Raw genomic sequence first — 25,909 nt, forward strand, 5'->3', positions numbered from 1 at the left:
TGCCCCAGCTCGTTTCTTTGAAAAACGACTGATCCTGAGGGAGTTAGAAGTAGAGGAGCGAAGGGTTCAAGAGGGGAGGTATTTACGGAGGGATAGTTGAAGGTATTTTGGCCCGAGGCCCCAGAGAGCCTTCTGGACAATGCGGAGGATTTTAAATGTAATCCTTGCATCCACTCTGAGCCAATGGAGGGATTTCAGAGCTGGAGAGATACAATCCCAGGGCTTGAGGCCAAGGAAAAGTCTTGCAGTCCTGTTCTGGATTAGTTGTAAAGGGCGGAGAGTGGAGGCAGGTAGATTTAGAAAGAGGCTGTTACAGTAGTCCAACCTAGAGAGAACCAGAGCTTGGGACACAGTAAGCTTCTGAGGGAAGGAGAGGAAAGGTAGAGTACCTCTGAGGAGGTGCAGTAAGAAGTTTGACTTTTAGAGATGTCAGAGATGTGTGCGGAGAAGGACAATGTGGAATCAAAGATGACCACCAGGGTTTTTGGTCTTGCAGGTAGGGGGAGGAGGGCCAAGGGAGGCCGGCCAGAGAGTGGGGGGAAAGGAAGGTGAAGGTGTACCTATGAGGAGGATCTCATTCTTGTTGGCATTTAGACAAAGATCGTTGGCGGCACACCAAATATGAATGGCAATTAGGCAATCCGAGATGAGGGAAGGGGAGGGGGTGGCTGAGGGAAACCTGAAAATGAGTTGGGTGTCTCAGCATAGTACTGGATATTTGAGCAAGAAAAGGAAATGCAGCAGCTGAGAGTTGCCTGGTATTGGTTGAAAAGCCATGGCGAGAAGCTAGACCCCTGGTGGAACACCACAGGTAGAAAGGGAGATGGATGATAGGAAGGACCCAAGTTGTACCTGGGAGGGTCGATCAGAGAGGAAAGAGGCAGGCAGGCCAGAGCCTGATCGGTGATACCCAGGTTGTCACAGAGACGGTTGAGCAGGGTGGTATGTTTGACCGTGTCGAAAGCAGAGGAGAGAGCAAGTAGGTTGATGACCGAGGGAGTGTGGTAGTCAAGGTGGGAGAGCAGATCTTCACAGATGTTCAGGACAGCAGTTTCTGTGATTCTGGCAGCTCTGGAGCCAGATTGGTGATCATGGAGAGAACCGACCGAATCGGAATGGAGATTAAGTTGAGAGATGGCCAACTTTTCCAGGAGTTTACCCAAAAGGGGAGTAATGGAAATTGTGTGATAGTTAGCCGGACAAGAAGGATCAACTGTGGGTTTCCTAAGCGGAGGATGCACAAGGGAGTGCTTCAGAGGGGAGGGGAAAGATCCAGAGGCAAAGGAGAGGTTGCAGAAATCGGCAAAGGCCGGAGCGAGAGTATCAATGTGGTCCTTAATGGTTTTAGAGGAACAGGGATGAACCTGTTTTGATGAGGCTTTTATAGATCGGACTTGTCTAGCAACCTCATCAGGTGAGAAAAGAGGAGAGGAGGAGAAAGAGGGTGTGGGGTAGGTGAAGGAGGGTATGCAGGCAAAGAAGGGGGGGAGAGATCGGGGCGGAGGTGAGGGTGACAATATTTCCTGGGTTTTAGAGATAAAGTGAGAGGCAAGGGCATTGCAAAGAGCCTGGGAGGCGAGAAGAGGGGTGGAGACTGCAGCAGGGTTGGCCAGCTCCTTACAGATTTTGGAGATTTCGGCCGAGTTGTTAGATGCCGCAGAGACACAGGCTTGAATGTGGACTCTCTTCTTGGTACGGACAGGGAGTCGGTATTACATTTGGAGCAGGCGGCAGGCCAGTTTGTCAGAGAATGAACAAGAAAAGCCCTCCATTTCCTCTCAGCCGCCCTACACTTACGTTTAAGTGTAGCTAGGTCAGAGTCATACCAAAAATTGCACTTGGCTTTGGACTTCAAGCGGATCCTCATGACAGGGGCAAGAGCATCAAGAGGAGCAGAAATGGAGGAATAGAGCAGGGACAGGGCTGTGTTAGGGTGCGAGTCAGCCTGGGGTGGGAAGGCGGGGGAGTAGGAGAAGATGGCGCGAAAGCATCGACTGACACGCGCTTCATGGGCCGGATATCCGAGAAGGTGGGTGGCAGTCTTGGCTTGAGAGGAGGCAGTGATCACTCCAGGAGAGAGGAGTTGTGAGGGGACTAGAGGGGGGGAGGCCAGAGGAGATCAAGTGTGTGACCAGCAGAGTGAGTCGGGCCAAAGGGGAGGATAGAGAGGGAGAGTGAATCGCAGAGGTCGCGAAAGAGTGCAGATGAAGAACCGGGATAATCAAGATGGATGTTGACATCACCAAGGAGGAGGAGTTGAGTGATTGAGGCCAGGAGGGAGGAGGAGAGGTCTGCCCACTCTGAGAGAAAAGAGGTGATTTGACCAGGGGGCCGGTATAGAGTAGCAACGGTAAGAGAATGGCTAGGAGAGAGAGCCTGCAGACAAGGCATTCGAAAGAGGACTAAGTCTGAGTGGGGATGATGGAGGCAGGAATCCACTCAGGGCTGATCAGGGCTCCACCCCCTCCAGGCTGGGTGGATCTGGGGGCGGAGAGGATCTTGTAGCCATCAGGGAGGAGAGTGTCAAAGCTTGTGACAGAGCTGGCCGTGAACCATGTCTCGGTAAGACCGAAGACATCAAGGTCAAGTTCTTCAAGGAGGTGGCAGATGTCAAAGGAGTGTTTGACAGCAGAGCGAGAGTTGAGAGTAGCAAGCTAAAGAAGGTTGCCAACCTTAAAGACCTTCCGGGGAGGGGTACAAATCGGGGGTACGCCCTGCGTAGCTGTGGAGGGAGCTTGGGGTAGGGCAGAGGAGGAAGGAAAAGAGGGCAGGGTAGCCAGGGGAGGAGAGTAGGGGACAGCTGGAGATGAAAGGGAGATGAGAGAATGTTGATAAGGCGACGGAACCTCCTATCAAAGAGGAGGAGATTGGCCTAAGGGCCTTGCTCTATGACCGTGCCTTTTAGGTAGACATTAATGATGACTATGGAGGAGTCCAAGGAATCCATGAGAACTTTCAAGCGGGTGCCACCATTAATGGGAGAGGAGGAGACGGGACAGAGCACAGAGATCATATGAGGGGTCCAGAGATCTGGAGAAGGAACGACAGAGTATGCCATTGAGGGTATGTCTGGCAGAGATGCTGGAATAGGTAGCAGCAATGGGGAGACCTGGGTTGGAGGCCAGGATATCCTTTTTCAATTTCTCATTACCCGTCTTAGTGAGAAGGGGCGGATAGTTGATAGAGAAGCAGTTGGAGTAGATGGGAGAAACTGATAACGCCATGGGCAGGCAGAGGGAGGAGGCATTTGGAGAAATATGCAAGTACAGCGGTATGGAACAGTCACTGGGTTAGCAGGTTACAATTTAGGGCCAAAAGTTAAACTAAAAACATACCCAAATTCGACTTTCTAAAACACACCCAAAGTTGACTTTCAAAAAATATACTCAAATTTGACTTCCCAAAAACACACCCAAAATTGACTATCAAAGGTAAATGCGAAGGCACCACAGGTCAAAAGAAATTAGGTATGAGTAAGAGGTGAGTCCGGGAGCTAGAGCATTAGAGTATAACAGGGAGACCAGTTGGAACAGACAAAGGGGAGAGTGAAGGACCATGAAGGCAAAAGCAAAGGTAACAGAAGGAGGGAACTAATCCATGGAGAGGGAAGTAATAGAGTCTTGGTAGTCTAGAATCATTGCTGCGTGAGCTGGCTGCCCCAATGGAGGGCCAGGCTGCGGTAGTATGTTCATGTAGCGTCCCGGTAGCGGACAGGGAAGTAGATGGGGAGGAGGGCCTTTGAAGTGGGCCTTTGAGGCAGTGGGCAGGCTAAGCCTGCCGATCTCTCATTGGTGTTGAAAGGCAACTCCCCCACCAATCACTGACTTGGTTGGAGGCAGATGGCAAAAACAACACTGCCACACATGGAGAAAAGGCCTGGGAGGCCGTGTTGAAAGCAAAGCATGGGGCAAAGTTTTGCATGCATAGGAAACCCAAGCACAGCTTTCTTAAGTGCAAGGAAGCAGAGACATTTGAGCAATAAGCTGCCCAGAAGTTCTGTTAGGGATAATTCTCAGAAATGTGCTAATTCCCCTCTACCTTAGAGACCCCCAGCAACTTTGCTGGATTTTTAGGACTTGAATTTTTAACCTGGAGAGAGTGAGACCCTTTTCCCCACTCTCTCATGTATTTTAATGTGATTTAAACACTGTTTCTTTAGGTTGTGGAGTCTAACAAACTCCATAGGCATCATCTTTTACATTGTGTCACACAGCACCTTCAGTGCATTGACACAGGGAAGTCTTTCAGATTTCCCCAAGGTTTAAATACCTTCTCTTTGATAAACTACTGTTTCCAAGAGCAGTGAAGTAAAATTGACTTTACTACACTTTTTACCTTTCTAGACCCAGCTAACTCTATCTTACAATAGGGTGCTGGAAGGGTTACTTAGTATCCCCTCTGTCTAGCTTCTCATGTAACAATGTTATGTTACCCTTTCCTCGATGACTGGCTGGTGGCAGTGGTTTACTTTTAACTACTGTGGTGTGCGTTTACCGCAGGCGGCATTCACAGCTGCAGTAAAGCACCCAAGGGTGCCATTTTTGTCAAGATGGCCCGGTCTTCTTTTTTCACCATTTCTTTGTGGAAAGGTCCTTCTTAAGATTTACTCCGCGCGCCAAACCTGGTTTTGTCTTTGGTGGGATTCATAAGTGAAGCCCGCCTCTGGCTCCAGGGTGTCTGGCGGGGGCAGGAAGCGGGGGAAGTGCCCGAAACTCCATGTGTTTAGTCTCCTAGGAGACAGGAATGCACTCCTAGGTGATTGGCCGGCTGGCTGTCCTGCAAGGACAGCCACCCTGCTGGGTGACTGACAGCTAGGCTTGAATGAATGGGAGAAACCTGCATAAAAGGCGCGGCTTTTTGGCTTGGTAGGCAGGCTCGACCACTGGACAAAGGAATCCGAAGAAGAACTTGGAAGAGATGCCTGCTGCAACTCCTGGACCGTTGGTTCGCCCCGTGAAGCCCTGCTGCTGTGCTGAAGCTTGGAATTTGCCTCGACTAGAGAAGTCCTGCTAGGACGACTTCTCCCCTTGACTTGGTGGGACCAATCAACTCCAAAGTAAACCACCTGCACATCCTCTCAGAGCTGGTTGAATTTCCACTGCCGTTGCTTCTGGAAACCGTAGAGCCAGGGAGAGGAAGACCAGATCGTGTGTGTTGCTTTTAAGTTGGCCAAGAGCTCCAGGAAGATCCTCCGGACTCCCAGGAAGCAGGACTGACCGAGCCTGAGCCACCTCAGCAGAGTTTTGGACCTCAGATGCAAGGAAAGCCCATCTTGACAGCCAAGAGTCCACAGTAGTGCTATTTGCTGAGACACAAGGAGCTGAAACCGCGAAGTGCCACTGAATAGCAGTTGGCCCTTTTCTGTCGCTGACCATCCAGTTGCAGTGCAGGAGTCTTCCAGATGTCCTCCCTCTTGTCCCTACAACTGAGGCCCAGGAACACAGGATCTGCAGAGCTGCACAGAAACAGAAGCCAGCCAAAGCCCTTTTCTTCTAACCAAAGGTACTGTAAAGTCTAAGAGAACTTACATCTTGTTGTGTAACCTCACTTGTTCTCATTGGAGACTTGTCGTGGTTGCTTTTGTGGAGTTGCTATCAGCTGCTTTACTTCACAAGCCTAAACAGCTTGTGGCCCTGCTTCGATTTTTTTTCTTTTCTACAAAGACTTCTAAAACATTGTGCAAGACTTGTACCTACCTGCAAGAGTGCTTCAGCTCACATTGACTTTTGCCCAAGTGACTTTGGCCTAGCTTGGCTCGCTGAATGACTCTTCTTCCCTCTGACATTGTGTTTGGTCAACTTTGCATTGGGGTTTTTCAAAAATACTTACCTGCTTCAGAATATGTGTGTTATCTCTTATTTTTGTTCAATAACCTTTTTCTTTGACATTCTCTTAAATCTGGTTCTAAATGCAAACAGTGGTATATTAATGTCCACAGGGTCCTAATTACTAAAGACACCTGAGTGTAGGCAGTGTCTGTGTGCCATTCCAAAAGGGTACTTACTGATTTTAGAAATATCAAGAGTGTGTATTAAGGCTCATTCAAACTGACTGTTAAATTAATAATTGTTTAATCAAGAAACCTTGTGTGTAGAGTTTATTTGAATACTTGCCACTGTGAATCTCTGTTTAACTCCCCTACAGCTCACATTGACCCCTCTTGAGATAAGCCTGGCTGCTCAACACGCTACCAACCTGTGTAGTTCAGACTTATACCAAAGGTTGGGCTCCTATTGCCAGCTGGTCAGGGTTGTTAAAGTGCTCCCAAAGGGGACTACATACAATCTTTCCTAACAAGCGCGATGATGAAGCGCTATTTTTCATGCAAAAACTAAACAAAAATTTAAATATTACTAAATTGTAAGTATTTTGAAGATGGTGAAGATACCCCAAGTATTGGGCTTCAGCAGCCTTGGAAAGCCGCAGCAAGTCAGGGTGGTTGCACCAAAATAGTTTGTCTTGAGGCTAGCTGGTCCCACCAGCCTAAGGGATGATGTCGTCCCGTACGGTTCTTCCCTTCGAAAACGGGGTCAGCAGAGCTGCAGGGCTCCACCGGCACTTTGCGGTCCTGGAAGGTGCTGCTGGCGTCTTCTGCTTCGGATGTTGTCCTCCGGTGGTCGACTTTGCTTCTAGTCCCAAAAACCTCGCTTTTTATATAAGTTCTCATTCATTCACGGCCTTAGGCTGCCAATCACACAGCACGGCGGCTGTCCTCCAGGACAGCCAGACGACCAATAGGAGGAACTGGTTTCACTCAGGCACACCCAAAGACAAAGGACAGGGAAGTTTCAGGACCCTCCCCATCTTCCTGCCTTTCCAGACACACTAGAGCCTGGGCGGGCTTCAGGGCTGAAGCCCGCCAAAGGAAAAACACACAAAGGACTGAAACCTGATGCAAACAGAGTAAAAACACAGAAGAAACTAGCAAGAAATGGCAAAAAAAAGGCGACTGGACCATTTTGAGAAAATGGTCACCCTTGGGTGTAGCACTGTAGCTGTGTTATCAGCCTGCAGATCCATGTCACTAGGTAGTAAAAAAGAAACCACTGCCACTAGTCATTCAAGTGAGTTAGTGTAGCAAAATGTTACATGGGGAATGGGTTAAAGAAGTTACTATGTAACCCCCTTCCACCCTACCCCAGCACTTCATATAGGGTGGTGTGTGCTGGACCCATAAAGTAAAGGTAAGTAACACAGGGTTCATCTTACTATTCTTGGGAACAGTAGCTCACCCATGAAAATGTAGTTAAACATTAAGAGAAGTCAAGGGACTCCTTGGTGGCAATGCAAAAAATGTGCTATGTGTCACAATGCGAAAGCAGATGCCTATGGAGTTTACCCTACTCCATAAAACAGTAAGGAACACAGAAAATCATAGTCAGGGAAACACATGAGTGGGTGAGAAAAAGGTCCCACTCACTCAGGAGTAAAAATTAAAAAGCCATGAGTCAAGCAAAAGAGCTGGGGGTCTCTAAGGTTAAAGGGAATTGGCACAGAAATTAAACTTTTCCCTAACAATCCGCATAAGAATAGCAGAGGAAACCATGGGAGGAAATTGTTTGGTCAGAGGTTGAATGTACACACTGAAAAGCACTGGCGAGAAGGCAAATACTTGAGGAACACCACAAGTGAGATCCGCAGCCTGAGAGCAAAAAGGGTAAAGACAAGGGTTTGATAGCGATCAGAGAGAAAGAAAAAGAACAAGGCTAAGACGGCACAAAAGAGACCGGCCCTGCCAGGCGATCCTTCAGGATGGCATGATCAATATCAAATGCGGCGGAAAGTCAAGCAACAGTGTCGACCCTGCCTTAATCATACATCTGGGCCAGATCATCCGCGATGGAGACCAGCACAATCTCTGTCCCGCAGCCGGAGTGAAAACAAGATTGTGAATGGTCAATGAACAGAGATTCTTCAAGAAAGGAGCTGAAAAGCAGACAGACCAAAGATTCAAGAAGCTTCATTTAAAAAGGCAAGAGAGATATAGGCCGAAAATTGCCAGGAACAAGAGGGTCCAGAGATGGTTTAGAAACGGCCATAGTGATATCCTCCACCCTAAAAACAGTAAACACTGAACACTTCATAGTGAGAGATAATGTAACTGCGACAGGAGACAGTAACAGCCTCAGTCCCAAGGAACGACTATCGGCATGAGTTTTGTTTATCTTCTCCACAAAGTAGAGAGACGGAGAGTTACAAAGGTCCTGGGTAGAGGGAATGTATTAAGAAAGAGCAGAAGACGGCGTGCGCACAAACGTGAGAGCTGGGACTGTCTAGCTAAATCCACGTCCATGCCATAGGGTCTGGTGCTGGGAAGATGTTGTTGCCGAAGGCTGTCCATGAGTGGACAGCCACTGCCAGTTTGAATGGTGCAGATGCTTACCATTGGTGGGCTTGAAGGAGATTCCAGCAGAAATCCTGGAGAAAATGGAGATCTCCTGCAGCCATCTAACAGATCATTGTAGCCAAGACCCCTTGGAAGGAGGAGCATCTGACTTCAGACTCTGAATTCTTCTTTGCAGCCAACCAGCATGATCTTCAGCTGTCCCTGTGTAGCTCTGCTTCTTTGCTGATTTCAAGAAGTCATTAATGGTACTTCGACCGACAGTGAGAAGACCCAGTCTTGGCCCCTGCTTGAGAATCCTGCCTTTGAAAGCCGTCTGCAGTGTTCCTGAACCCCCGGTGGGTTAACTAGCTTCCTTGTGGGCTACCTCGCTGTCATGGTTGCTGTCTTAAATTTATACTTGGGACTCCACGGATCCTTGACTTGTGAAACAAGAGCTACAATTGCCGCTCTCCAGCACGGAGAGGTGCTTTGCAGGACCAACTTCTTTATTTCCGCCACAAGAGTAAAGTTCTTCTAAAAAGACTAATTTAAAAGTGGAAGTGGCCGTTGTTGATCTCGGCCTCCATCTTGTCCTGGGCGTCCTCTGATGTCATCAACAACGTAGTTGTTCGTTTTCCATCGTCTCAAGGTCATCCAGATGTCCATTGCCAGGAACCATCTTGCCAGAGCGCGGAACCACAAACTAGCTGGGCCTGAAGTCTGATGCTGAAAGTGACCTCTGCATCCCGACCCCCAGATCTCTTTCAACAACACCATAACACAGAGCACGGGACACAGCAATTTCAGGATCTGCCAAAGTGGTCCCTTAGTGACTTGGAGCATGGGGATGAGTAAACATACCTTTTCCAACCTCCCATTCTATATCTCCATAGATTACTTCCACCCTGTACCAAGCCATGACTGCTTTTGCAACTCAGTGTTCTCCAATCTTAAGGCAAAATGGGAGGCGGACGTGGGACTCATCGAACCGAAGACTGGGTGAAGGCCTTGATGTTCCCCAGGGAAGTTGCAACCTCTTCCAGATTCCGCCTAGTGCAATTCAAAATCCTTAATAGGGCATTTTATCCCAGGGTCTTGCTGTTTCGATGGGGTTGTATTAACCCTCAATGCTTGAAATGTGTGGTGGAGAGGGCACTTTTATACACATTCTTTGGGGCTGCCCATGGATCTACCACTTTTGGTCAGTTTGCTGCAATAAACTATCCAAGATACTAGGCACAGAGATATCACAGGACCCTAAGATGTTACTTCTGGGGATTTGGGGTGAGAACTCATATAATCGATTGAAAAGGTTTTTATGTCCCCGATGATTGGTTTGATAAAACTGAACATTGCCATGAAATGGGGGGGTGGGGCATGGGTGGCTGATGTAAACATCTGTGTGTCGATGGAGCAACACTTTTATGCTGCACAGGGATGCCCAGAGTATGTGGACAAAATCTTGTGAAAATGGGAGGAGGGGGACTCAATATTTTCGATGAGGAGGAGATGGGAGCCGGGAATCGCCTCTTATAGTACACTGTGGGAGCGCAAGCGGTAGTCTGTGAAACTGGCATGAGTACTCGGATTCACTGTGACTGCTTTTCTTTTTGTTTGTTATGAAAACTAATAAGTGTTCTATGAAAAAAGAACTTCAACAAATTATATAAAGAAGGATAATTTACATTGTGTACAGAAATCATGTGAGTATTCATTTAACTAAATCTTACGAAAACTCACTCCAAAAATGTAATCTCCTTCACAATGGTGAAATTCCATACACATATAGTGTTCTTCATTATTTCAGGTGTATCATGTGGATTACCTATTTCAACGAGTTTCGGTAAAGCCCTTGGTCAGGAATGCAAACGCCTCCCATCTCAATTTCTCTAAAAAGAAAAGAATTCAGTTATTCTGATGTTTGTATTATCAAGTCAAAATGTATCCAAGAAAACAATAGTCCTAACCCGTTGAAGTGAAATAGTTGACGAGTCATGTTTAGTCATACAATTCAGTTCGCAGAGATGAACAGTCACTTGGTGTCTGACCTCAGTGGTGAAAAGAAAATCCAATGATGTACTTGGGAGTTTCATTGATAAATAATTGTCAATAACATGGCTCAATTTTAACAGGGACCGAAATTGTACAAGTCCTTGTATTTGACTTTCCAACATACCTCAAAAGCAGCAAAATTATGTTTGACTGCTCCAGTTCTCTAATAAAATAGAAATGTTGAAATCATGTCACTAATCTTACGGGCATCTTACTAATTAAAGAATCATATTTGGGTGGACATTATACATTTATTATAAACTTTTACTGTCACAGACTAAGTGTGTGGCGTTCACTCTCGTAATGAAACAATCAGTGTGAATGTCATTCAATAAGACGCTAGTATTTTCTCGCACAGGGTTCATGCTTCCATCATGTCTGCTAAAGTCAGTAGAATCTGTACGTAAAGTATAGACTCCATCTTGGGAAAGTTATAAAAGCATGTAGATCAATTCTAGATATTATGCGACTTGAAAGCTGAAGGGTGTCCTATTAAATAGCTGGTAACATTACATTTGAATTATATTTTAACTCGACCAAGAGGAAAGGGCGATTATTCTCAATATTGCAAGACACTGTGTGAAGAATTGTACTAAAAATACAAGTCCAGCTAAGTTATCAGCAAAATTCGCAATATTTCACAAACCATTCTAACATTCTCCCTTTTCATTACTAGTGCAAAGAAACAATAAATGTTGCAATCTTGTGTATATTACCAATACATCTGACAAATTGTTGAAACGATGTGGCAAGTTGCATGATTTTAGATAAAGCAACCCCGATCCCATTCTGCATTCATACCTTTTGATGCCAAAGAAGACATTTTATTAATCCAGAATGTCTCTCGTTGTGGTAAGTTCACTTAAATTATTTCCCCTTCTTGTTGTCTAACCACTTCAAAAATCACAAACTGCATTTCAATAACCTTGTGGTTATTTCCAGCAAAGTGTGTGACTACTAGTGATTTTAAATTCTGAAGTCGGATGCTCAGTCAATTGTAATTTGAGTTTCTAAGAAGGCATTCCAACAGAACTACTGCATGGACATTTGATCACATTGGGGCGACTGCATGTGGCATACTTTAGTGATACTACTAGTTTTCCAGTAGAATGTTGTCAAATTGATGCCCCTTTCATCACATTATGACAGTGCTGGTAATTCAAACAAGGATATGTTCACTTATTTTTTGAGAAGCCCTGGTTCAGCAACACATCTGTCCGCTTTCATTAACCATTTCTTAAGTGAGCTATAATTCCAGTATGCAAACAGGGTTCAGGAATTTTTCCAAAGTTAAATTATATTGAAAAATGTGTCAATAAGAGTGAACAACCTAACACCTCCCGGGAAGGTAAGGTTCGGGAGGGATTTGAGAGCATTATCCATAATGGTAGGCAGGTCTCCGACCAAATTCTCCAATCGGGACTGGACATGACCGATTGTTTGGGGTGTGCAATGGCTAATGGCACAGAGGTTGTGGCGACATTCCTGAATAAGAATGCCAGAGTGTGTACGTTGAAGCTCCTAGATAATGATCTTTGATGGGTATAACCTTTTTGGCGCAAAGGCTGATGAATCTTTGCAGAGGTTCCAATCCTCTAAGCCAAGCCTTTAGACATGGCTGTTCAAAAAATCCACGAACACCACTCAGCAGAGGTTGTGGGTTTCGACCCTCTTCCCCCTATGCCCCTCATGCGAGAGGCTAGTCTGGCCAGGTAGGCAGCAGTCTATGTTCCCCTTGAGTAGAAGCAGAGATGCTCAGAGAAAAGGTATTGCCTCCTCCACACTACCATCTGCCACCCCAGATGCAAAACTTCCTCCATAAGTCTCTAATGGGAGGGAGGATTTTCCTGTTCAGTTCGGAATGGTTTTGCACCATGTTTGATGCTTTGGCCTTGAACATCGGTCGACAGGGTTACCATCTTCCTTTTATTGCATACCCTCCAGACCTCCCTCATTCCAGCTCTTCTTAGACTGGATCCCTTGCTTTGAAAGAAATTCATCAACTTCTTGCAAGGGCACGATCAAACTGGTGCAGTGCTCAATTCAGTCATGAGGGTGGTACTGGACTTATTTCCTGGTTCTGAAGAAAGAATGAGGCTTGTGCTCCCATCCTGGATCTAAGACGTTTGAATATGAACCTACACTAGGAGAAATTCAAGATGGTTACTCTAGCTGAAGCTTTGGACCTTTAGGACTGGTTGGTATCAAAAAAGCACAGAAAGTAGATGAGATTCGTAGTGGGCTATCATCGCTAGCAATTCAAGGTCTTCCCGATGGGTTTTTCTTCGGCCCCCAGCATTTTCACCAAGGGACTGGCAGTTGTGGCGGCTCATCTCAGAAGAGAAAGAATTCATGTTTTCCCTAACTGGACAACTGGCTCCCCAGACTAGGTATCGGCTGACTTGTTCCACAGCTTGGGCGTTTCCCTAAACTTCAAAATATCTCAGGTTTTGCCTTCCCAGTCCCTCCGATTTATTAGGTGGTCTTGGACACTTGTCTGGGCAGTGACTTTCCGCCCAACGACGGAGTGGCAAACATCTCTCTGATGGTTCAAGTCTTCAGTCCCAGAGATAAGTTCCCACCTCAGCCGTTCTGTGCTTACCGTGTCTCATGGCCTCCTGCATTCTGGTGGTTTCCGGAAGCACAGTTTGCACATGAGATCCCTTCAGTGGCTCCTCTATTATCAATGGTCTCAGTTTCTGGAGAAAATGTCAGATCTTCTGCAGGGTTCGAGCAGTGTTTCTCAAGACCTTACATGGTGGGCCCTGCGAAACAACCAGTTAAAGGGTACATTGCCTTAACAATCCTGGCCTCAGGTAAAATTATTTGCCGATGCTTCTCTGACGGGCAGGGGCGCTCATCTGTCTGGTCAGACAATGAGCAGTCTGTGGTCTCCCTCTGTGTCTCTGGAACACGTCAATCTGCTGAAGATCATGGAAATCGGACTGGCCCTGGTTGCCTTCCTTCTCTCCGAGCAACACTGTGCTGGTCCTGACAGACAACACATTGGCCATGCACTTTCTCAACAAGCAAGGTGATGTGGAGTCCTTGATGCTATGAAAAGAAGCAGTGCAACTGGTTCTGGGATCTGAAGAACGACATGTCTCTGACGGCAACTCACCTTGCAGGCAAAGTGTATGTCACAGCAGATGCTCTGAACAGACAGACTAACCTGCCCTTAGTAGGATCTCTGCTAGGAAGTCCTCAAGGAGCTTTTTCCCACTGGTGAACTCCTCAGGTGGACCTCTTTGCATCCAGTGTGATCAGGAAGTGTGAGTTGTTCTGCTCCATGGAATTTCCTTGGGAGGGTGCTCTATGGGACACTTGACAGTCGACTGAACGTACGACCTCCACTATGCTTTCCCACCGATCCGTGTCATACCAATGTGGTAACCCAGGAGGCTGCGCCTATTTGGGTCCACATTGATTCTAATAGCTCTGGACTGGGCTCTGAGAACATGGTACCCAGAGTTGCTAGACCTGTCCATCTGCCCTCCCTGATGCCTGCCGAACAGGGTGGACCTGCACTCTGAGTCAGACGGCCAGGTCCTCTACCCGAACCTCAGGAGCCTGAACCGTCATGCTTGGTTGCTGAAAGGCTCAGGTAAAAAAAAGGAGTTGGACTTGACGGAGGACATCCTGGATGTACTCCTCTCAGCCCTGAGGTATGCTACTATGTCTATTATGCTTACAGATGGCGTACATGCTCAACTGGGTGCTGTATTAAGGATCTGGACCCTTTATCCTGTCATATATAGCATCTGTTATGGATTTTCTGATGTCCTTGCCTGAACGGGCCTGCAGATTAGCACTGTGAAGAGGTACCTGGCTGCTCTCTGATTAAAATGGACCCCCTGAGCAAGGCTCCTTCTTAACAGTTCCCACTGTTATGCATTTTTTGTGAAGTTTGTGCAAACTGTTTTCCTCCATGCCGGTTTGTGGTTGTAGCGTGGGACTTTAATTTGGTATTGACATTTCTTACGGGAGCACTGTTTGAGCCCTGCATTCATGTTCTATTAGATTGCTCACCCCTAAGGTGATTTTCTTGGTTACCATCACTTCCTTGAGGAGGGCGAGTGAGCTCCAGGCACTGTGTGTAAACCTCCCTTTTGTTTTATCCCAAAAAGTTGACGTGGAAAGTGAGACCCTCCTTCCTTCCTAAGGTAGTCTGTGATTTTCATTTCTCAAAAGATCCAACTTCCACCTAATCCTTCTAAGGCAGTGGAAGGATTCCATCAGATGGACCTGGTGCAGGCTCTCGGCTGCTAAATCTCTCGGACGAGTGAGGTCAGGAAAGATTGCAAGCTTTTTGTTTGTCATGCTGCTTGCTGTCTGTGCTGCCATGACTGTGATCAAACAGACCCTGTCAAGGTGGATCATCCTCTGCATCGTGGTATGTTATGATCTCGCTTGTAAGGATGTGCCCGAGTCTCCCAGACCTTATTCAAACAGAGGACTGGCTGCCGCCTCTTCTCTGCATAGATTAATCCCTGTCCTGGACATTTGCCTGGCAGCTACATGGGCCTCGCTGCACATGTTCACCAAATATTACTGCTTGGTTTCTCAAACTGGGCAGGATACTTGTTTTGGTGGAACATCTCTGCAGAGCTTTGTTATATTTGCTATCCTTGCTCTCCTCCCTCTTACAGCTATATATCCTGCGACAGGAGTCTATCATAGATGAGGAATACCTTGCAGGATAGAGTCAATTAGAAGAACAAATAGTTTATCTCTCGAAAATGTTCTTTCTGATGGATGTTCCTCTCATGGATTCCTCATTGGCCTCTGTGAGAAACCAGAAGGTGTCTCACCTGCTAGTCCCTAGGGATCTGTTGCTTTTGGATCCAGTTCCTGGGGGTGGACCAGTGTGGGAGGATCACATGGGCGAGGGGTGCTTGGGGAGTGAGACACCGTATGGCGAGACGTGGAATCCCTCCCCCTCTAACACCTTTACCCCATCCTACCAGGTTGGATACGTGGGAACTTTACCCCCCCCCCGCACCACCTTCCCTTCACAAACCCTTTCACACAGACAGCCCACTCTGGGAGAACACACACACACCCAAGCAGTGTACCGGACACGTCCCGCTACTATGACCTGGCGAAGTCGGGCAATTACTGACATTTACTCACACCTGACTTCCATTAAACTTCCCCACATGGATAAAAGACGGAGCACGAGAGCACACTCTGAGTGAGTGAGGCAAAGCAGACAAAGGAACAGCAGTTTCGAGTCAGCAGCTGAAGGAGGGGAGAAAGACGGTAAACTAAGAAGGGTTCACAAGGAGGGAAATACCCTTGACCTTTTCGTCAAGAAACCGTTCATTTCAAGAAACCTTTGAGGCAGAAAGCGTAAGGTCAGGAAACCAAGCTGAAGAATCCTGCATTGTGTGTCAGATACTGGAGGCCCTCCCTCGTAACTTACCAAGCCAGGGAGGAGCAGCAGCCACCTTGGTATCGTTCTTGGCTCCAAGAACAAAGAAGCCAAAGCGATCAACACAGCCGGTGAGTTGGGGAGACCGATGCAAGAGTGGTCTGTGTTGAAGTCAATATTGCAAGTGGCAACATTGTATGATGAGTGCTGGAATGAACATTATTAAACATTTGTGAAGAAAGACGTGAGTAAAGCTAAGCTGCTCATGAATGTTTGAACTTGAGAAGGAAAAATACGATACTGTTGACAGTGGTCCGGCACTGTGAAGTTGCTTAATCGGAGGTCTCTGTAAGGTATTCCGCCAAGAAGTGGCAGAAACGAAATTAGAAGATTGATCAGAACATTGTGTGATGTAAATGGTCCTGTGCCGGTTTAAGCAAAATCCATTGCACATTCGAAATCCTTCGATTTTGATTTTAAGAGGAAACCGTAGAAACTGAGATTACATGGTTTAAAGCCCGAAAGGGATCCGAGCCCGAACGAGGGAGACAGTGTGAATATTGTGGTAAAAAGGGGGTCCAAGCCTGAAGGAGGGAGACCCATGATGAACATTGAAAACAAGAACTTGAGCATGTGAAGATCGAGAGAAGAATAGAACTTTGATATTTGTTTGTTAAAACAGGCCCTTGTTGGGTAATTATTGGTGTAGTCTCACTGTGAGACTTGGTCTCAATTATCTGCTTGGTGTTAGGTAACACACCTTTTGGTATAGGTCTGTACTACACAAGTTGGTAGTGTGACTGAGCAGCCAGGCTTATCTCAAGATGGGTAAATGTGAGCTGTACAAATACAATCCGTCAATACAAGTAACCAAGTAAAACCTACACTCAAGATTTTAGTTATAAATGGTTATTTAATTAACATACATATTTAAATAAGTATTTTTAAAAAAGACAATTTGTTGTAACAAAGTAAACAGACTTTAAAATTACTTTTCAGAATCAAAACATGTTAGTGGATAATCTTTGGATATGCTTCTTACTCAATTCCTACACCCTGAGGTGACTTAAGTTACAAGGACAGTAATGACATTTATATATCACATTAGTAAAGTTTGCAGATTCTAAGGTTGTAGAAAGTAAAAGGTTAGGGAAGTAAAAAGGTTAGAACAGTTTCTCTGTAAATGTGAGGACATAAGTCTTCTAATGAAATCTAGATAAGCCTTTCCCAGCAGTACCAGTACAGAAGTACCGCCTATGAGGGACAAACAATATCAAAGTGAATGGAGTTAGAAGAGTCTTCAGGGAACCAGGACAGCCAACGTCATTTGGGACACATTCTATGGATCTGATGCACTTCTTAGATCAAAGTCTTGCACAAAGTTAGAGAGGTTCAGTAAAATCAATGTAGGTCACAAGCTGTAAACTTGTGAGGAAGGAGTTGGAATCAACTGGAAAAGAAGGTAAGCCAATGCAATTCCCAATTGAGAAGGGCGCGGCTAAAGACAATGAGGTAAGTACCTCAGGCCTAAACAGTACCTCTGGTTAGAAGAAGAGTGGTCCAGCTGGTTTCTGTCTTGCTACAGCAGTGCAGACCCTGGTTCCTGGGCCTCAGTCGTGGGGACAAGAGGGAGGACATTTGGAGGGGTCCATGTGGCAGTACTTAAGGTCATCGGCAGCTATGGGCTCTTTTCGGTTCAGTGCCACCCTGCGGTTTCATAGCTTGGCAAACGGCAACAATGCGGATCACGGATACTGGTTGGACTTGCTTCACTCCTTCGGTCCTGCACTCTGGCGAGGGGACTCTGGAACTGGAGGTCCTGCTTCTGAAGGGTCCTTAGGAGACTCCTTGAGCTTCTAGCCAGATTAGTTACCGCTGCAGACGTTTCACTTGACTATGGGCACTCGACCCCTAGCATTGAACTTCTGAAGCAACGGAGAGGTGCAGCAATCCCGGGATGGTGGTCCGAAGCTTCTCTGTCGAGGTGAAAAAGGAGTTCAGCAATGCAGCAGGGCTTCACTGTGCAATTCAAAGGGTAATTCAAAGGTCCAGGAGGTTGCAGCAAGCTTTGTTTACTGTTTTTTCATCGGGTGTTTCTCCCAGTGCTCGACATGTAGTCCCAAAACCCTCGCCTTTTAAGCAGGTTTCTTCCATTCATGCACAGTCTCTGCTGTCAATCGCACAACAGGGTGGCCAGGACAACCAGCCAATCAGGACTAGTTGCTTTCAGATATTCCTAGAGAGAAAGGACGGGGGTTACGGGACCCTCCCTCACATCCTGTCCTTCCAGACACACTGGAGCCAGGGGCAGGTTTCAGGGCTGAAGCCAGCCAAAGGCAAGACAAACAAAGGGCACAAATCTGTCTCAACGCACAGAGTAAAACCCAACAAAGACCTTAAAAACAGAAAATGGCGAAAAAAGACATGTGCCAGTTTGACAAAATGGTCCCCAATGGGTGCTGTACTGCAGCTGAGGGTTCAGCCTGCGGCAGAAAAGCACAGTGGTAGGGAAAAGTAAACCACTGCCACCAGCCATTTAAAGTAGTGGGGGGTAACATAAAAATGTTATGAGAGAAAGGATAAGGGGCTACTAGGTAACCACTTCACCCCAGCACTCCACATAAGATGGTGTGTGCTGGACCCACAAAGAGAAAAGGTCAGTTGAGTCAATTTCACTTTACTATTCTTGGGAACTGTAGTTCACAAAAGAAAAGGTAGTAAAACACTATGAGAAATCTAAAGGATTTCTCAGTGATACTGCACTGAGGGTGCTGTGTCACCATACAAAAAGCAGATGCCTATGGAGTTTGTCATACTTCAAAAACAGTGAAAACACAAAATTCAAATCGGGTAAACACACATGAGGCAGTGAAAAAAAGGTCCAGGGTTAAAATGAAAAAATCCTAAATCCAGCATAAGAGACTTTTATTAGAAAAGAGGCTTTAACAGATGACTCTGCATTGACCTTTACTTTCTTTGTTTCTGGCGCAGCCAAAAAAGGCCCGGGGGCATATAGGCACCAAGGACAGGAGTCCTAATACACATGACAATCAGTGGACAGATCTCCAAACAGTTTACAAACACGGCACAATGAACCTAACAAAATATACGTTTAAGTTCCAGAGTCAAGGCATTCCATTTTCTGGGTGCTGCTGCCCAAAACGCACATTTATTGACAAAGACAAGATTGGTGGTTGGTATTTGTAATAGTTTGAGGGAGGTGGATCTCAGGTCCCTAGTAACCCTCTTCTTTTGCAAATTATCTGCAACATAAGCTGGAAATTGATTGGCGAGGCATTTGAAAGTAATCAAGAGCAGGCGAAACTCAATTCTTGACTCGATATGCAGCCAGTGCAGGCTTTTCCTTGCATCAGAGTCATGGTCGAATTTCTTCAGCCCCAGAATGGCCCTAACTGTGCTGTTCTGGATCATTTGCAGTCTCCCTATTTCTTTCTTCTCTATGTCTAACAGGAGACTGCCACAATAATCCATCTTAGAGCCAATAATAGCCCTTGCTACCGTTTCACAAGATTTCTGGGAAAGATCTGGTCTAATATGGCACAATAGTCTTATATAATACGTTGAAGTAGCGGCAAGGCTACTGACTTGGGCGTTCATGGTAAGACCTTGGTCAAACGTAACCCCCAAAGTCTTCATTTTATCTTTTGACTTGATAACACAATCTCCAATCTGGAATTATGCGTAGTCCACGCTAAGATTTTTCTATCTCCGACTAGGACCTTTGATCATAAATTCTGTCTTGTCGCAGTTAAGAGCTGAATCATTCCGACACATCCAGCAGTGAATCACATTATAGATCTCATTGATCCACTTAGTGTCCTCCGCATAATCCCCAGTCAGGGTGATAAGGCATTGGGTGTCGTCGGCATAGTTTGAAAAGCATATCTGTTTTTTTTCAAGTAGATCGAAAAGGGGGGTGGTTAATATGTTGTACAAAATATGCGATATACAAGCACCCTCCAAAACTCTGTAGTTCAAAGGGATAGGTTGAGCTTCTGCCATATTACTGCAGAACCTAATTGATCTGTGTCCCAGAAAGGAGTCAATCCAGGCTAAGGCTTTGTCACTAAAATTGGCGACTTCCCGAAGTCTACGGAGGAGCAACGGGTGATCACTAAATTAAACGCTACTGACAGATAGAAGGCCATTAACCCTGAATTCAAGTCATCTTCATAGTCACAGTACCTGTATTCTTCCTTTCCTCTCCTTCCCCCAGAAGCTCACTGTCTCCAGAGCTCTGGTTCTTGCTAGGCTGGACTACTGCAACAGCCTCTTTCTAAATCTCCCTGCTTCTACTCACCGCCCTATGCAACTCTTCCAGAACAGGACTGCAAGACTTGTCATTGGCCTCAAGCCCAGGGATCGTATCTCTCCAGGACTGAAATCTCTGCACTGGCTCCCAGTGGCTGCGAGGATTAAGTTAAAAACCCTCTGCATTGTTGTTAGGCAAGATTTGGTGCAGTACCACAACCTTGACCTCCTGGCAATGGGAACCCAACCTTTGGTATACGTCTGTACTACACAGGTTGGTAGTGTGGCTGAGCAGCCAGACCTATCTCAAGAGGGGTCAATATGAGCAGTAGGGGAGTTACACAGAGATTCAGTGTCTAGTATCCAAATAAACACTTACACTGAAGGTTTCTTGATTAAACAATTATTAATTAAACAGTCAGTTTGAATAAGCCTTCATCAGAAGGGGCAATATAATAGTAACACACATACACTCCAAAATACACACTTAGTTTCTCTAAATCAGCAAGTACACATTTGGAATGGAACACATACACTTCCTACACCCTCAGGTGACTTAAATGACTATGACACTGTGGACATTAATGTATCACTGGTACATTTAGAGTAATACTGATACGAGGTTTAAAGTAAAGAAGTTTCAGAAAAAAACAAGAAATCACACAAGTATTATAAAGCAGGTAAGTACTTTTGAACCCCCTAATGCAAAGTAAGTTAACCCTTTCCTGAAAGTAAGGTAGAAACACACAATCAGAGGAGAGAAGAGTCATTCAGGGAGCCAGGCCAGCCAATGTCAATTGGGCAAAAGTCTAGGTGAGCTGAAGGACTTCTTGCAGGTAAGTTAAAGTCTTTCACAATGTTTTAGAAGTATTTGTAGAAAAAGTAGAATCAATGTAGGACCACAAGCTGGGAGGCTTGTGAGTTGCTGAAGATGCAAGCAACTCTACAGAAGTAACCAAGACAAGTCTCAACTCACATCAAGTAACGCTACAAGACAATAGGTAAGTACTCTTAGACTGTACAGTACCTTTGGTTAGAAGAAATGGTTCCAGCTGACTAGTGTTACTGTGTGGCTCTGTAGATCCTGTTGTTCCTGGGCCTCAGTCGTGGGGACAAGAGGGAGGACGTCTGGGGACTCCTACAACAGATCAAGGCAGTCAGCGGCAGAAAAGGACCAACTTCAGTTCTGCGGCACGTCACGGTTTAAGCTCCTTGCGCCTCAGCAAATAGCACCACCATGGTCTCACGGATACCACTCTGGACTTTCCTCGCATCTGCTGTCCAGCACTCTGAGGTGGCTCAGGCTTGGGCAGTCCTGGTACTGGGAGTCCGGAGGATATTCGAGCAGCTCATGTCCATCTTAAAAGTGATGCACTCCACTTGGTGTTCCTCTCCCTGGCACTTCGGTTCCAGCAGCAGCAGTGGCAGTACAGCCAGCTCAGAGAGGATGTCCAAACAAGTTCACTTTGGAGTTGATTGGTCCCACCAATTCAAGGGGAGAAGTCCTTGCAGGGCTTCTCTAGTCGAGGCAAATTCGGAGCTTCAGCAATGCAGCAGGGCTTTGCCGGGCAAACCAACGGTCCAGGAGTTGCAGAAAGCATCTTGGTTCTTCTTCGGATTCCTTCATCCAGTGGTCGACTCTGCCTTCCAAGCCAAAAAGCCTTGCCTTTTATGCAGGTTTCTCTGATTGATTACAGCCTAGCTGGCCAATCACCTTCCTGTAATCAAAGGGATTAAGCACAGAGAGTTTCGGGGCACGTCCCTCACTGCCTGCTCCTGCCAGACATGCTGGAGCTAGAGGTGGGCTTCATCAGTGAATCCCGCCAAAGACAAAAACAAGGGGACCATATCTGGTTTGGCGTGCAAAGTAAATCTCAAGAAGGAGCTTTCCAACAAAAAATGGCGAAAAAGAAGACCGGGGCCATTTTGACAATATGGGCACCCATGGATGTCTTACTGCAGCTGAAATTGCAGCCCGCGTTAAAAACACACACTGGTAGGGAAAAAGAAACCGCTGCCACCAGCCATTAATTGTAGAAAGGGTAACATAGAAAAATGTTACATGAGAAACTAGACAAAGGGGATACTAAGTAACCCCTCCAGCACCATGTTGTAAGATAGTGTGTGCTGGGTCTTGAAAGTTACAAAATGTAAGTAAAGTCATTTTCACTTCACCTCACTGCTCTTGGAAACAGTAGTTTCACCAAGAGAAGATATTTAAACCTTTGGGAAATCTAAGAGACTTCCCCGTGCCACTGTACTGAAGGTGCTGTGTGTCACAATGTAAAGATGATGCCTATGGAGTTTGTCAGACTCCAAAGTCAAAAAGAAAAACATAGAAACACATAGAATTAAAAGTCCAAAGTCCCAAAGTTCTGCAAAGCGCTGGTGGACTCTAAGGTGGGAGGATTTTAGCACTAAAAACTGAAAATTCTCCCTAACACTGATGCAGCGCTTTTAATCGCTTACCCATCTATATATTTAGATGGGTTTTTTCAAAATAATTGTTTCATAGAAAATTGCTTAGAAAAAATATGCATTGGTAAAGCATCGCTATACCCCTTCTTCCTCCTCATGTCTCTTCTATCGTTAGGGTCCTGTGATCTGTCTGACCCTCAATACCTAGGCTTTGACGACTTTATGTAGAGGCACCTGATGATTTCCAGGACATTGTGTATATCATGAGTAGGCAAGAAATATTTCACACAAACAATACAAAAGTTATTGGTTGAGGCTCGGTGACTTTCATACAGGAAAAACGCTGGCACAGATTAATCGGCGCCTGGTATTCGGCTTGCTTTCCTATGGTTTCTGGTTATCATGCACATGCAGACGCGGGAGCATGCAGCTGACATTTTAAGTGGACAGTGCAATTGTTAAACTAAGGGGATTCTTCGTGCCTTCGTACTCGAAAGACAAGAATATGTCTAACGGAGGCTCAAAGCAGAAACCTGCCTATATCTTACTTTAGTTAAAACGATTTTCAAAAATGAGAGAGATAATTAAGAACGAAGGAATAATATATCAGAAATAATATCACAAAACACAGAATTTTGAATCTCTCCTGATGAACCACGTGTATTTCATGTGGGGAAACGTGTTGAGAGAAAAGAATTATAAGGATGTGTACTGAGAAGAAATGAGAGGAAATAATTATAAGGATGTGTATCAATGTATAAAGAAGGAAACCGCATGAGCTCAATGCAAAAAATAAATACTACTGAAAGTTATTTTGTTGATGTGATAATACTGTTAGTGCCAGAAGCGCACTCCACATAAGTGTTTTCAAAAATAATTATTGGTTGAGGCTTTGCCTGCAGCTTCTACAGAGTGAAATTCATCCCTTTAGCTCTACCTTGAACTGAGTTCTTTATGTCCGTGTGACTTCCTGTACATCTTATTTGACAGTGATTGCTGTTTGACTCTGTGGCTAAGAATCACTTGATGGGTGGATCCATTGTAGAGCCCATCCAGTTCGGCATCTACTCGTTTTGTTGTCAGAGCTGACAAATATGATCCTTTTTAAGCATATTGTTTCTAGCCATTTCAAGTTAATGTTTTGAAGACTGTTTTCTTCTCCAGCATGGGGTCTGGCATGGATTCACATGCTCATGAATATTCCCAGCCGTCAGGCTGGGAATCCTCAGTAAAAGGAAAAAACAGTTTCAGTTTAGTTTCTAAACTGTCTTCCTCCTAACAACCAATCACTGAGCTCTGGGTCATACTGCCCCCAGCCAATGACTGCCCTCTACCGAAGCCCCTCCTCTGGCAGCCATCTACAGATTTTCACTGCATGTTCAAGTGTTGGGAGTTCTCGCGTTTTGCTCTTCGAGCTTCTGTGTGTTTTCACTTTTGTGACAGGAAAATTAAATTTTTTTGCTCCATCGCTTATTCTTCCAATTAACGGGGACCTGTTTTTTGGCATCTTTCATCACCCCTCAAGGGCAGAAATTGTCGAGGTGGTATTCTTGGAAGCTTCCAGAAGCCAATGCCTATACTGTGCCGGATCATGTCAGAGAAGTCCCTCTTCAAGCTGTGCACCAGCTGCAGTTTGTTTTCATGGGACCAGACATGTGTGATATTTATAAATCACCCAACTGCCGTTATGTTGTGATGTTAAAGGGAAGTGTGTATTTTTAATACAACATATTTTCTTATTAGTTAGTGTTGCACTTTATTAGCATTAAGGACTAAACCATTCATAATGCCAAACTTTATCAGGGAAGAAAAATTATAAACAAATCTGAAGATGGCATCAGCTCTCAGGAGCATCCTGGGAAGTACAGATATGTTATAGCGGGATCCTAATAGTGCGGAATCAGTGTGGATGCCTAGTACGAAACTTCTAGTAAAAAAAGTGAAATAATCAGGACCAATCACTAGATGGCAGACTCTGCATAACATGGGAATCTAAAACCAATAAGCTGCCAAAAACCTATTTTAGAAGACATTGGGCCTCATTAAGAGGTTGCCCGGAACACCGTTACCACCACCTGATATCCCAGTGCCACCGGAATATCAAGCGGCGGTGGTAACTATTATTCCCCATTTCCATGGAGTCCTATCGGACTCCATGGAAATGGGGACATGGAAGCACCGGCACCATTGCTAGCGGTGCCGGTGTTTCTGTGACAACCATTCTGGTAGGGGCCTGAGCTCCCGGCAGGCCAGGCCAGCCTGGGGATCCGTGGCCCCTACCAGCATCGTTGTAGTATGGCAGTCCGCAAAGGGTGTCAGTACGTTGCTACCGGCACCCTTATTTCCGGATCGCCATACTTGTAATGAGGGCAAATGAATGTAGCCTGAGAGTAAATTACAGGAGTGGGAAGACTGCAAATGTGTTGGATGTGGATCATGTATAGGGGTAAACCCAGTGCCTTTGTGCAGGTGGATAGGCTTGTGTTGCCTGTGCTGTGCAAAGATGTGCTCTGGGAAATCTCACATACTGGGAGTAAAATCCCACTTGTATGGAGTATAAAGAATAGCAAGTGTTACCACAGGGAATAACTAATATTGTGTAAAATTAAAGTCTCCCGGTCTAGTGGCAGTTCGATTGTATAGCAAATAAATGTGCCTTTAGCATCCTGCCTATTGACCTTCCTGTGCATTTATTCCTTCACCCTCACAGAATTGCTTTGAGCTATACATCCCAAACAACAAGGGAGCGCTTATCAAGGCATGCAAGACGGAGGCAGACGGCCGTGTGGTCGAAGGTAACCACAATGTTTATCGGATTTCAGCCCCGACGCCTGAAGAAAAGGAGGAGTGGATCAAATCCATCAAGTAAGAATTAAAGGCTGGGGCATGCCTATTAAGGGTATGAGGAAAGATTTATTTGCTGCTGCCCCCCTTAGACTGGAACTCCCAACGTTTTGCTGTATTTTCTTTTTTTTCATTTTTTTTGTTTACCTTTACTGACTTTTGGAGATAAAGCTTCTGTGCTTTACCTACCTTGCTTAGCTCATCTGTTTTGGGGGTGCACTGATCATTCACTAGGTCTACCAGTGCATAGGGTCTCTGTCCCCCATTATGAAATTCCTTGTGTTTTACACTGCACACATCACTTTACAATGAAGTGCAGTAGGAGTAATTTGTATCCTTTCCTCTTTTGTTTTAAGTGACTTTATGTTTAACTTGCATGATGTGTCCAGGACTGGCTGGTGGCAGCGGACGATTTCCTACTGTTTTTCTTTTTCAACTGTATTGCGTGTACTTTTGTGTTTTACTGCATAATGCATTTTCGAGTACTATAATCCCTAAAATGGCTGTGCAATGAATTTGCCCTATATTTAGCCCTTTAGCAGGCAAAGCCTAGCCTTTCATGGGCAAAGCAACGGTATGTGTTTGTGGCTGGATGTGGGGGCTGGGACTGTCTGGTCCCAGTC

General features: G+C 45.7%; 1 protein-coding gene across 1 annotated transcript in view; it reads left to right on the forward strand.

Moving 5' to 3' along the window:
• The window catches only part of CYTH2 (cytohesin 2), a 482,465-nt gene that overhangs the window by 414,338 nt on the left and 42,218 nt on the right, over positions 1-25,909 (forward strand). Inside the window, exon 11 of the mRNA XM_069637143.1 lies at positions 25,153-25,307. Coding sequence (XP_069493244.1) covers positions 25,153-25,307 — 155 coding nt within the window. The remainder of the gene's footprint in view (positions 1-25,152; positions 25,308-25,909) is intronic.

Source organism: Ambystoma mexicanum, chromosome 1q, assembly GCF_040938575.1.
Source record: "Ambystoma mexicanum isolate Mex_15411 chromosome 1q, UKY_AmexF1_1, whole genome shotgun sequence".
In the NCBI taxonomy this organism is placed as follows: domain Eukaryota; kingdom Metazoa; phylum Chordata; class Amphibia; order Caudata; family Ambystomatidae; genus Ambystoma; species Ambystoma mexicanum.